The sequence below is a fragment of the Eucalyptus grandis genome, chromosome 2 (genome assembly GCF_016545825.1).
Source record: "Eucalyptus grandis isolate ANBG69807.140 chromosome 2, ASM1654582v1, whole genome shotgun sequence".
In the NCBI taxonomy this organism is placed as follows: Eukaryota; Viridiplantae; Streptophyta; class Magnoliopsida; order Myrtales; family Myrtaceae; genus Eucalyptus; species Eucalyptus grandis.
Window position 1 is genome coordinate 41,965,127 of NC_052613.1, and position 12,941 is coordinate 41,978,067.

Sequence of the window (12,941 nt, forward strand, 5' to 3'; positions counted from 1 at the left end):
GACAGGGAAGGAGGGGTGCTTTCTTCTGAACACACCCCAATCCATTAATAACGACTCTTACGTCCCTCCAAAATTGAGTGGAGGAGATAAATCTTTTAAAACATATACATATACATGTATATGTATATATATATACATATATATACATATATATATATATTAACAATAAAAAAGAATAATTAGATTGGATGTGCATGGGTCTGTCACTTATCGTGGCACACAAAGGTGAAAGAGATCATTCTCGAAATGCTGCCGCTGTTCATTGGCAATAGGAGAGCGTTCGGTTCTGCTTTGCCAAAAACCACCATGAGCAAATGCAAAATCGCAAATGGCATTCGATAAATGTTTTGGAAAATTTTGGAGAAATGCAAATACATTTTCAAGCCTTTGGCCTAAGGCAAGTCCGAAGATGATTTAAAATGCTGCATTTTTTGAAATGTAATTAGAATTTTTTTTTCCTTTCCAATTTTTCACTCATTATATTGTCATTATTACAAAAATATCCGTCGAAAACCCTAATGTTACCTCAACCATTGGAGAACCTAGCCTCGCTTGAGGTGATGCACCTTAGGCATCATTGCTTGGTGTCATGCAACTTGAGATGAGGCTGGTAGGAGGCTAGATCTGGCCACCGATGGTTAGTTGATTGTCGATATGGCTAATCAGCGATTGAGTTTTGCTGGAAACGTTTAAGATTTTTTTTTAAAAAAATTAGCAAAAATTATTCATAAAGTATAATTTTTCTGAAATGGCATTTAAATCAAAATTACTTTCCAATGCATTTTATTACACTTTTACAATATGCTATTTGCATTTTGAAAAATTCCTTTCATCAAAACTCTTTGGGCTTTTTTCTAAAAATCAAACCAAATACATTTTTAGTAATTCAACTTTTTTTTACAGTATATTAAAAAGCGTCATGTAATCATTTTTCTAGCGTTTGAGGCCGTTAGCTTGCGTATTTTGCATGGGAAAATCAGATTTTGTGTTTTGAAGGTAGCCACATTCTCTTCAATTACTTAACCAACGTTGATTCTTTATCTCTTTTCCCTTCACATACATAACAAAATAAAAAGAGGGAAAAAAAAAAATACCTATGTGTCAGATGAGGGAGTGAGCGACACTTGCCCCTGCTCCATGTAAAAAGGGAGGCTGCTTTTTCATTGTAAGTTGTCTTTTGCATCCCCGCAAATTTCTGCAGTTTCACAGGCCCTGCCCCCCCTCCTCCCCTCCAAAAAAGTAGAGCCGCTCTGCTCCCGCTGCTAATCCCGCTATGGAGGAATGATTCCTCTTCGTACTAAAACTCGACACAATAGTATATAAAACGACGTCGAGAGCTTATTAATCTAGGTAATCTGTTCACGTTTTGGCAGGCGAATTTTTACAGACCAGTACGCGACCACGCGTCCCTCCCAATATGGATACCGACATTAGCGAAATGATGGGCAAGACGAGAGGAAACAAGGCAAAAACAAAGAAGGCTAGACCAGCCAAATCAACCGACCGGTAATACTAACAACGCATTCCAAAGGCCACAGCAAAAAAAAAAGAACAAGAAAGTGGTAAACGATTTCGTAGTCTTTGACCAGCCAGACATTGATCAACCTCATCGACGTGTCACTTCTTTTCTTCTTCATTTTAACTGTATTCTCTATTCTCTCTCCTTGTCTAATGCTAATTTCCTCTGCCTAAAGAGCTCTCATCTCACATGACGGAGCAAGCATTCGGGTTCTCATCACTGAACAGCTGCGGCGCGTGCAAGTGCATCGGCTCCCAATACACGCCGCCCCCGTATCCGTACCCGCACGGCCCCTGGTACTCCATCCGCTGGCCCTCCGCTTTCTCCCACCAGCAGCCCCCCACGATCCCCGCCGCCGCCGCCGCCGCCGCCGCCTTGCAGCTGCAGCCACTGCCGCCGACGTTCCTGTTCTTCCCGCCGCCGCCGCCTTCCTTGTCCTTGGCCTCGCCGCCATCCTTGTCTTTCTTCGGCGGGACGATTTCCACCGCCCTCTTCATCTGCTCCCTCAAGTTCTCCGCCAGCGCCTTGGCGTCCATGGCCCCCCTCACCGTGGCCGTGTCCTTGTCCCTGTTGAAGTCCACGTCCAGAACTCCTGCGCCCCAAGTACCATCATGAACATCCTTCCCCAGAAAAAAAAGGCAAAAAAAGAAAAATGGGAATTGGGCTGAATCACGCAAATGAATTGCAGTATAGATAACCTTTTGTTTTTGTGATTATCTTGCGGATCTTCTGGATGCACCCCTCGCAGTGGAGGCAACTGAACTTCAGAACCACCGTCGTCACCGGAGGCTGCACCAGAGAATTGTACGCCAGGACGTGTTCAAGTTCATGGACAATGCACATTCAATTGAAGCAAGCAAGCCGACGAGCTCCTCCCATGCAACGCGCGGAATCCCCAGAAAAATAAAAAAAATGAGAATGAAAAAGCCGATATACCTCTTTGGGTTTCTTCTTCTCCTCATCGGCTTTCTTCTTCTCGTCGCTGGACTGACCCTTGTCTCTCTTGGGCAGTGGAGACACCAGCTCCACCTTCTTCTTCGTTTTCTCTTGCATCTTCTCGCGCAGCTTCGCGGGATCCACGTGTCCTTCCACCGTCACTTTCATCGCCCCTCCATCCACCTTCGTCTTCTCCACACCTTTGCCCACCCCAAAAAAAAAAAAAAAAAAAAAAAAAACAAAGCTCGATTCAACTTTACAGACAAAAACCGAAACTCGAGCAGATAATGACAAACCAAGAGAAACTGGAGCAGATTCAGAAAGGCAGAAAGCGCAATAGTTCGCTGATGTATATCCATATTCCGTCCGCGGTTTCATCGGAAACGAAGCCGATCACCCGGGAACGCATTCGAAACCCCAGGCTCAACCGGGAAAAAAAGTTTTAAAAAAAAAAAAAACGGTAAAAGGCAGTACGTACTATGTAGAAAACCGAACCTGGGAATTTCTTGAGGAATTTCTCGATTTTGGCTTCGCAACCTCGGCAATGCAGGTCGATCTTCAAGACGACCGCCACCCGCCCGTCCTTCTGCTCGCCGGCCTTACCTCCTCCTCCTCCTCCTCCTCCTCCTCCTCCCATCGCCCCGTCGCCACCTTCATTCTTCTGCTGCGCAAAGCACACACAAAAAAGCAAAAAACCGAGGATGACGCGATCGTCGGAACAGAGGAAGATACGAACGCCCGGAGGACGGAGAGGAAGGAGCGAGTCGACTCACCTTGCCCATGGCGAACTGGCAGCGTCGCTCTGGAGAAGGCGAGAGGAATAGAGAGAGAGAGAGAGAAACTGCAGAGAGGGAATGGGGAATGCGAAGGAGTGTCCGTTGGGCGAGCGGAGGCGAAGGATGTACGTGCGCCGACTTCCTTCAGCGACCTTCGCGTTGGGCCTGGCATGGGCTTTTCTCCGGCCCACGTAGGCCTGCTGTGGACCCGGTATAGCCGCTCGAGATGCGAGATGGGCGGAGTCGCCCCGTCCGTGCGCTTGCCAGGTCAGGGGCGGTCGCTCCCTTTCGAGCTAAGTAAGTTCGTACGTTTTTATAGCACTTGTAAGCACTGTGCATCATCGTGAAAAAAAAAAAATGCATGTTTTATAAGGGTGCGCACTAGGAATCGCCCGAACTGGAAACCACTCGGATTGGACCGGATTGGCCGATTTGGGGTGATTCCAAAAGTGAGGGTGGTCTGGTTCCCGATTCCAAGGTGAGAATCGGACCAACCTGACCAGTTAAATTTTATATATAGATAATATATATTTTTAAATTCTTAATAAAAAATCCAAATTCTTCCAAATTTCTCTTATTTTTCATTTTATTTTTGGCTAAAAACAATAAATTTACTAGTTCTACCGGACCGGTCAGTCGGTCCAGATTCCTGATTCCAAGACCAGTCGGTCCGATTCCTGGTTCCATCTCAGAATTAGACCGGACCAGGAACTAATCAATCCTAATGTTTTATATGATTGTGCATCATCATGGATTACAAAATAGTTTGCCCGTTTTTCCACGAGTAATTATTTCATGTATAGTTCTATTTGCTTACAAAACTTTTATAATTTCATGCGCTCTCTACATAATTTAATTTTTACAAAAATTATGTCTAAACTGCTGCTCTACTCTTATATATTCATGCCAAATTCGAATCTGTTTAACGACGTATTGTGCCGTGCAAATGGATCGTATCGAGAGTCGACCGACTCCGGTATCATACTGTATAGCGGATGTGACGCATAAGCACCGCCCTATGCACAATTGCACATGCACCATGAAGGAAGATCCTTTATAAACTGATGCTGACAGGACGATGGGCGAGAGAAGGAGCAGAAATTTCCCAGAATTTGCAGGTACCTTGGCAGATCCATTTTGAAACCTGAACCGATCATCTCCTTCTCGCATACCAATAATGCACTAGAGACAATCGACGAGAAAAGAAAAGCAGAGAACTATAGTTGTATATTAACATTAGTATCATTATGTAATAGCAATCATTGATGTTTAATATTCTATGAACTTAAAGAAAAGCCACGTGAATCAAGCTTGCTTTCGTTCTTTCCACTTATGACTAGAGCCGTTAAACTAACGGGTGGGTCGGGTCGGGTTTGGGTCGAGTCATTAATGGTTCGACCCAAATTGACCCATTAACCCATTTATGACCCATTTATCTTAATGTAAATTTTTCGATCCAAACCCGACCCGACCCATACCCAACCAACCCATACCCGACCCGACCCAACTCATATTAATAAAATGTTTTCATATTTAACAAATTTAGAAAAACTTATTCCTATGTTTTTTTTTTAATTATATTATTAAAATACTTTCAAGCTTTTATATATATTATTTTTTTTTTTGAAATTGTATTGCTAAAATAGTTTTATACAATACAAATTTAATGGACCATTTTTATAAATTTTAAAATAATTATTTTAAAAAAATCGAAATTTAATTATTTTTTAAAATTAAATTTTTAATTATTTTATTTTATTTTTAAAATATAATTTTCTTTTTCTTTTTCTCTTTTTTTCTTGGTGAGGCTCGAGCCTCGCCCGACGCCGGCGGGCTCGGGTCTCGCCCAGATCGGGCGAGGCTCGGGCGTCGATGAGGCCTCCGCCTCGCCGAGATCCGGCGAGCTTGAGCTCGCCGACGCCCGGCGAGCTCAAGGCTCGCCTGGCCGGTCGCCGGCCATCACCGTGCTTGGCGACCGGAAGGAGGAAGGAGAAAGAAAAAAAAAAAAAAAAGAAGAAGAAAAAGATAAAAAAGGAAGAAAAAGAAAAGAGAAAATAAAAAAAATTATAATTTCGATTTTTATAAAGTTAAATAGAGAAGGGAGGGATTATAATGTTTTTGTTGAAAATGAGTTTTCAACCCAACCCATTTAAAAACCTACTTAAGACCCACCTATTTCAAACCTTTAATTGTGAGACCCATTTAACTATCTTTTGTTATAAACAAGTGACCCATTTTAACACCTCTACTTATGACAAAATCCATCCGTCCTTTCAATTGATTATGTTGGCACGATAGATGTTGCTAATATTTTCTCCATGGGACACCAAAGGAGCCTAAATTAATTATTTGGAGGGAGGGTTACGTAATACTAATATAAAGGTTTTGTCAATCCGAATACATAATCGACTTTAGTGAATTTAAGTATACTTAGTTAGTTTGCCTTGAAGATAAATCTGGGGTGGAAACAAGAGAATCTAGCCTAGTGAATCCCAAGTAAGCATAGCACTCGAGAATCAAGTTATTTGTGCACAAGCGATTGCACGCAAAGAAATTTTAATAGGACTATGAATAAAGTAACGCCCTACAAATCGTGCTTTGTTAAAATATAATGAATCTATTGAATGAAGCATCATAAAATCAAGAAAGAAGTAAGGAAATATTGATGAAACACGATACATCTACCAAATGGGTAATTACCAAAATAATCATAAATCCATTGTATGGTTGTTAATTCAGTTCTAAACCTTTTAATTTTGTCAATTTAATTCTAAACATTTTAATAAATTGTCAATGTAATTCTTTCGGCCAATTTTTTGTTGAGAATCGCTTACACACGTGACATAGTCGACGTTGCTATGAGTAATTTTTTTGCATTTTCATGAATTTTTTATAATTTATATAATTTTTTTCCTTTTTTCTTGGTCGGTTGTTGGGCAACCAATCAAACAATTGCCAATAAACTGAAAAATGATTCATCCAATGGTAAGGAAGAGAGTGACAGGCTAATAGCAAGTGAGCGACTAATGAGAGAAGACCAAACTTTCGAATGAATAAGGAAAAATCATGACATAAGCTTCTATTAACACTAAAATCCTCCTAATCCCTTCTTACTTTTGAGGGTTTTTAACTTCTATTATCTTGACAGGATCATGCTAAAGCTATGCAGCTACAAAGGTGCCGAATCGGCATCTTGAAGTTGGATTCAGTTTAGCTAAGCATCTTGGAATCAAAAACCTGATCAAAGCTAATCGAGTATGGCTAGTTCGGTTCGATTACGCCCCAAACTCCCTATCACGACAACTGTTCAATGAATGTTTTGTTGAAGGTAACCAATTAATGTAAAGCAATCAGCTTGTAAACACGTGCAGGTTTCGGGGAGAGCTTTCGAAACTTCTCTTTTTTAACCATCATGACACGATATCCATCACAAGCTTGTACAAATCCCAAGAGACTTGACATATTTTGCTCTCACGCCTAAAGCAACCCCGCCCCTTTTCTTACAACAGTAACTATACGCAGTCATATTTGCTTACCAGATTAAGCATGTCTCCTAGAGTTTGTGCTTCTGCACGGTCCACCGTTTATCCCGAATCCGAAGTTGTCGCACTCCGAAGCATATCGTGCGAAGGGAAGCAATCATTTATGTTTAATTTACTATAAACTATAAAAAAAAAGCCACATCAATAAAAGCTCACCTGCGCTCTTTTCAGAGAAAATATTGGGTGGGTTTTACCCTCCACGTAGGAAACCACTCAGCTATTAAAAATGTAGGTGGAGGGTAAAACCCACCCAATATTTTCTCCTCTTCTCACGGTTGTTAAAATTGTCCTCTAGTTCGCAAGCTATTAAAATATTAAAGCGCATCAGAAGTTGGAGGGAGAGATATTTGCATTCCATCAATTTTAAAGTCAAACAAAAGCATCTAATCGATGGCGGTCCCGTAACACGGAGGAAAGCCTCTCGGGGTCCTCCAATTATTTCACCCACGAACTGAGAAGAGAGATAGAGAGAGAGAGAGAAAGAGATAGACGAGAGAGATGGAGGGGACAGCGAGGGGTTCTCTGCCGTTTGTGGCGATGATTATGGTGGTTCTGGCTCTAGCAAGCAACATGGTGGTGATGAAAATAGCCATGTCCGATGGGATCAGCAAGTACATCATGGTCTTTTACTGTCAGGTCGTCTCCTCTCTCGTCCTCCTTCCTTGTCCCTTCATCATCTCTCGCAGGTTTGCGCTGTCAGTCACTTGCTAAATCCATTAATGCCAGTTTTAGGGGGAAAAATAGTTTCAAGTCCTGGCCTTGTTCGTTTGCTCCGTTTGGCAGGTCAGGGTCGTGTCCTCCTCTCACTTTCACCGTGCTCCGCAAGATCTTCTTGCTCGCTCTGGTTGGGTGAGTGGGTGGAACTTTCTTCACTTCACATGAATTTGCAGATTTGGGATTTGCTTTTCTTGGAATTCTTTTGAAGCAAAACGTCTTGATCAACCGCAGAGAATTTCATACCAAAAAACAGAGGGATTTTTGAGTAATTTTGTTGATACAGATTGGTAGCACAGATATGCGCGTATGCCGGCATCGATTACAGCTCCCCTGTGCTGGGCACGGCCATGATGAACCTCATCCCAGCTTTCACTTTCATTCTTGCCGTCATTTCAAGGTTCTTTCTCTCTCCTTTCTCGTTATCTGCAGTGCACTTGAAGAAACGAGAGAAGCGGATGATGGTGTGTCGATTGGATGATGGGCGTTTGATTCAGCTCAAAGTTTGTGAGTGCTTTTAATCAAGTACGACCAAAGCATAGTTCATAGTTCCCGTTTCAACCAGGCCCGGAGAAATTCACTTTGCCACCACTCAATTCACTCATCATTTTCTTCTGTGCATCTGTCCTTTTAATCTCAGAGAGTAGAATAGCTCTATAACCTTCATTTCTGCAAACGAATGAACCCCTGAAACATGACAGAATCAAGAAAGAACAGATAGAGTAGAAGAGCTCTATAACCTTCATTTTAGCAAGTGGAGGCAGGCTGCACGTTCATACGAAACGCAAAAGATAGCAGTGCATGACATGTCATCCACGATGAAACGACAAGCTTATTTCATTCTTGAATTGGTTTTATCGAATTCAAAAAAACTAGGATGGAGAAAGTGAATTGGAAAAGCTCAAGCAGCCACGCTAAGCTTGTCGGAACCATCGCATCAATCGTCGGTGCATCAGTAGTCACTCTCTACAAGGGTCCGCCGATCCTCCGCTCACCTCCACCTCTTCCTTACGTTCAACCTCGTCACCTTCTTTTGATTCTCTCGCGACAGTCGAATTGGATTCTTGGCGGGTTTCTCCTCACGGCCGATGCTTTCTTATTATCATTATGGTATATTATACAGGTCAGCACCAATATCCTTAATTTTTTTCACTTATAATTTTACCGACGTTAAACAGAAGTAGACTCAAGAAGTAAAGAAATCTTGAATCTTGCAGACATCTATCCTCAAAGATTACCCCGTGGTGCTGAACATAATGTTTTACAAAGTGCTCTTCGGGACAATTCTCGCCGGCCTATTATCCTTCATTACAGTGAGAGAACCACGGTCATGGATTTTGAAACTCGACAGGGGCTTGATCGCTATTTTATACTCGGTAAGAGCATAATACCACGACTCTTCAAGTCTTGATTTTGATCTGACTTTGCATCGGAAGACAAAAGTAGTATCGAGAGTTCAATTGTTTGAATGACTGAAAATCAATTAGTTTAATGTTTTCCATGGATTAAAAACAACAAGCTGAGATTGGGATAGAACAGCTTGTCCTTCTAGTAATAAAGAATCAATTTCTGGAAATCACCAAATAAATGATTTTCATGGAAAATAGTTTCCTTTTGAATGAAACAAACTCGCCATGATATTGCATATGCAGGCTGTGGTTGTTAGCATCTTCAGCCTCACATTGTGCACATGGTGCTTAAAGAGAACTGGACCTGTTTATGTCGCCATGTTCAAGCCTTTTGGGATTGTATTCGCCGTAGGATTGGGGTTCATATTTCTAGGCGAAACATTACACCTTGGAAGGTATGAGTTCTCTCTCTTCTTCTCCATTAAAATGCCTACACCCCCATCTTTTGCTATAATCAACAATCTGATCGATTTGAAGGTATTATGAAGAATGTGTTCATCAGAGAAAAAGCTCCTTCACGAGCTCATCTCAAGCATTGGCAACATACATCCTTAAGATATAAATTATAATCACCATACTCTTTACTTTAACATTTTCTTCTTCTTTTTTATGTTTTTTTTTCTTGTCGGATGTTGGCAGCTTGATTGGAGCGATGGTGATTGCGATGGGATTCTACGGGGTAGTGTGGGGAAAGTCTAAAGAGGAGGAAGAGAGGACAACGGAGGGTGGAAGCTTGGCATCCTCCAGCCATAAGATTCCTTTGCTCCAAAACAAAGCTTCAAGCGTGTAGATATTCTTTGGCAGAATAGAAAAAAGATGGAAAATGACAAAGGTTTATACATGTTTACGGCAATGTTCCCTTTTGTCCTGCTGAAATGGATTCGAGTTGAATATTCCAATGTGAAACGCACGTGAAAATACGAATACCAATACAGGGGCAGTACCAAAAAATGAAGAATTCGGAAAAATTCATGACCATCTTGGGCAATGGCTCCATTTTCTTGTTCGTCTTCTCTTGCAATTTCTCGCGAAGCTTCACGGCATCCATTTTCGCTTCCACCGTCAACTTCTCCGCCTCTCCCTCCACCTTCGTCTTCTCCACACCTTCGCCCACCCAAGGAAACAGAGAGGAAAAAACCAATCGCCGATTCACCATTACAGACAAAATCGAAACTTGAGAGGACAACGACGACCTTATGGACACTTGAGCAGATTGAGAAAAAGAGAGCGCACTGTCTATCTGACGCAAATCGCTGTGGTTCCGTCCGAAACGAAGTGATGGCAGAAAGTAACAGAGGTCGAGGATAGAAGAAGGTCTTTTGAAACGAAAAACCAGAGAAAATGCAGGGATGATCGGATTGCTCGGAGGAATGAAAAAAGAAACACCGAAAAAACAAAGCCGATCAATTGGGATAACATTTGAAGTGGAAAAATTATCAAAAAATCCTAAATCTATTTTATGAACGTAAATTCAGTTCTAACCCTTTCAATTATGTTAATTTAGTCCTAAATATTTTGATAATTTATCAATATATCAATTTCGGTCAATTTTGGCCTGAAAATGCTTGTGTGGATTTCAATTGTACTACGTAACATCATCAGTGAGGGGCGAAGCCCTGTCGCTAGTGATGGTCGTGGACCTCATTAGTTGCGGGCAAGGGTAGCCCTTGCCCAAGCAAGGCTAACCCTTGTAGGCCGTTGTCCTTGGTCTGTTGCTAATGACTAGTTTATAGATAAGGAAAAAAAAACCTAGAATTTTTTTTTTTAAATTATCCACCTCAACTTAGTCATGATATATAAGATTGTGGGTATGCAAAAAGAATTGCCGATCACAATTTCTAAAAGTAGAACTGGTGTTTGGGCAGTCCAATTCTTCATTCTAAAAGAGAATTGGACTGATTACATATACTTTTTTAAAAAAATTTCTTAAAATAATAAAAGTAACAAGTTTTTTTAATCCATTTCTTCACAATATAAGGCATATAAGTAGTTGGAAAAAAGAAAGTGATCGGTTCCATTGCATTGGACTAGGAATCAATCACCCTTACATAAGATAACCGACGTTGACTAAGCTGTCATGTCAGCGATTTTTGGTTAGAATTAGTTGCAATGATTAAATTGACATGATTAAAAAAATTTAAATTGAATTGGCCGTTGTATAACAAGTTTGTGAATTTTTTGATAAATTTCCCCATTCAAAATCCCAAGGTCGACAGGTTAAAGAACCAGAAAACGAAAAAAGTAGTGTATGCTGTGTAGAAAACTTGGGAACTTATTAAGAAATTTGTTGAGATCATAATTAACCGTTCTAAAAATTTAAGCCGTAAGATAAAAGTGTGATTAAATATTTGTATATTTTAAATCTCCTCTTAGTCTAATATCAGATAAAATTTTGATGGTACTCCTACTGATTGTTTTAAAAGGTTTGAATTGTTAAATAAAAACATTATTTCACTTAAATATCCTATTTTGAAATAGGGAGCCCCTGTATTAGGAAATGCGAAGGAGTGTGCGCGCGTGTACTTGATGCGATGTGAAAGGGGACGACGTATATGTGCGTGTGTTAAGATGTGGGCAAAGAAAGCATGTGCGCCAACTTCCTAGCGACTTCGCATTGGGCCTCGTATGGGCTTTTCGATGGCTGGGCTTCCGTTCTCAGCTTCCGCAGCCCATGTGGGTCCTTGGGCCTGCTAAACCCAACCTGCTGCCTTCATTTCCCTGTAACTTGCCTAGTATGCTAGGAGAAGGCCATCATGGGAATCCGGCCTGGGGGGTCTACCAAGTTGGTTTCAAGCCCCCAGAGGTTTATCATTACTCTCTTTTTATGTTAGAGAGTTGACTCCGAGAGAAACGACTCGAGTTTACATCTCCAGTTCGACGGAGCAGTTTAAGGACCTGTTCAGGTCCAGCTCTAGAAGTGCAGATCGCCCGATCCGTGCATTGCTGTGTTAGTCACGGTTCAAATAGGCAACCGCAATGGCAACCGCAATGGCAACCGGACCCTCCCCATCAAGAAACATGCGAGGGTCTAAATTTGAGCTCACAAGTACTTTGTACATTAATATAGTATTTATGCACTATGCGTTGTTGTGGAAATAGCATGCATTGTTATACTTATCTTTGTATATACACGAAGAAATACGTTTAAGTCAACTATATTAATTGACCCACATGCAAAAGTATAGCATTTGCCCTATAGTCTTTCCATGACAATAAGCATGCTCCTCGTTACAATACTTCCGGGAATTGTGAATCAAGCGGCGATAGAAAGGAAAAAAAAACAAAACAAAAAACAAAGATTCTCTTTCAATTATATTTTACAACTCTTTTATACTCGGAGGAGACTATGGCAAAACCTAAATTAATTCTTTGGATGGAGGGTACACGATACTAATATAAAGATATTGTTGATCCGAATACATAATCGACTTTAGTGAATTTATGTATACTTAGTCTGCCTCGAAGATAGATCTAGGGTGGAAACAAGAGCATCTAGCCTAGTGAATCCCAAGTAAGCAAAGCACTCAAGAATTAAGTTATTTGTGCGCACACAATCACACATATAGAAATTTTAATAAGAGTGTGAATATAGTAATGTCTTACAAATCATGCTTTGTTAAAATTTAATGAATCTACTGAATGAAGCATCATAAAATTAAGAAAGAAGTAAGGAAATATTGACGAAACATAATACGTCTACCAAAGAGGTAATTATCACAATAGTCATAAATCTATTGTATAAATGCTAATTCTATTTTAATTTTTTTAATTTTTGTCAATTTAATCATAAATCTTTTGACAAATTGCTAATGTAATTCTTCCAGCTAATTTTTGTTGAGCATCGCTTACATGGGCATTAATCATTTTATGTGGTATAGTTGGCTCGATATGAATATATATATTTTTGCATTTCCATGAATTTCTTTTTTATAATTTATACAATTTTTTCCTTTTTTCTCGGGTGGTTGTTGGGCAACCAATCAAACGATTGCCAATAAATTGAAAAATGATTCATCCAATGGTAAGGAAGAGAGTGATAGGCTAA

General features: G+C 40.6%; 2 protein-coding genes across 2 annotated transcripts; one reads left to right on the forward strand and one right to left on the reverse strand.

Moving 5' to 3' along the window:
• Positions 1–1,597: 1,597 nt before the first annotated feature.
• LOC104435387 (heavy metal-associated isoprenylated plant protein 3) lies at positions 1,598–3,237 on the reverse strand. The gene is made up of 6 exons (XM_039307097.1): positions 3,229–3,237; positions 2,951–3,119; positions 2,456–2,655; positions 2,218–2,308; positions 1,911–2,111; positions 1,598–1,838 (listed from the first exon to the last, which is right to left on the reverse strand). The coding sequence occupies exons 1-6, from the start codon at positions 3,235–3,237 to the stop codon at positions 1,705–1,707; spliced, it is 804 nt and encodes a 267-aa protein (XP_039163031.1). The 3' UTR covers positions 1,598–1,704.
• Positions 3,238–7,155: 3,918 nt separating this feature from the next.
• Positions 7,156–9,874, forward strand: LOC104432907 (WAT1-related protein At5g40240). Its single transcript, XM_010045497.3, has 7 exons — positions 7,156–7,459; positions 7,557–7,622; positions 7,774–7,887; positions 8,364–8,610; positions 8,705–8,863; positions 9,140–9,291; positions 9,536–9,874. The coding sequence occupies exons 1-7, from the start codon at positions 7,272–7,274 to the stop codon at positions 9,684–9,686; spliced, it is 1,077 nt and encodes a 358-aa protein (XP_010043799.2). The 5' UTR covers positions 7,156–7,271; the 3' UTR covers positions 9,687–9,874.
• The last annotated feature ends 3,067 nt before the right edge of the window (positions 9,875–12,941 follow it).

What these genes read in the sequence shown, in the direction of transcription:
- LOC104435387 (XM_039307097.1), bottom strand. An exon ending in AGAAGAAGAAACCCAAAGAG is followed by an intron (nt 2,309 to 2,455) that starts GTATATCGGCTT and finishes TCTCTGGTGCAG; the next exon opens with CCTCCGGTGACGACGGTGGT. An exon ending in GATAATCACAAAAACAAAAG is followed by an intron (nt 2,112 to 2,217) that starts GTTATCTATACT and finishes CTTGGGGCGCAG; the next exon opens with GAGTTCTGGACGTGGACTTC.
- LOC104432907 (XM_010045497.3), top strand. Translation starts at nt 7,272, where the DNA reads ATGGAGGGGACAGCGAGGGGTTCTCTGCCGTTTGTGGCGATGATTATG. An exon ending in CATTATGGTATATTATACAG is followed by an intron (nt 8,611 to 8,704) that starts GTCAGCACCAAT and finishes TGAATCTTGCAG; the next exon opens with ACATCTATCCTCAAAGATTA. An exon ending in GAAACATTACACCTTGGAAG is followed by an intron (nt 9,292 to 9,535) that starts GTATGAGTTCTC and finishes GGATGTTGGCAG; the next exon opens with CTTGATTGGAGCGATGGTGA.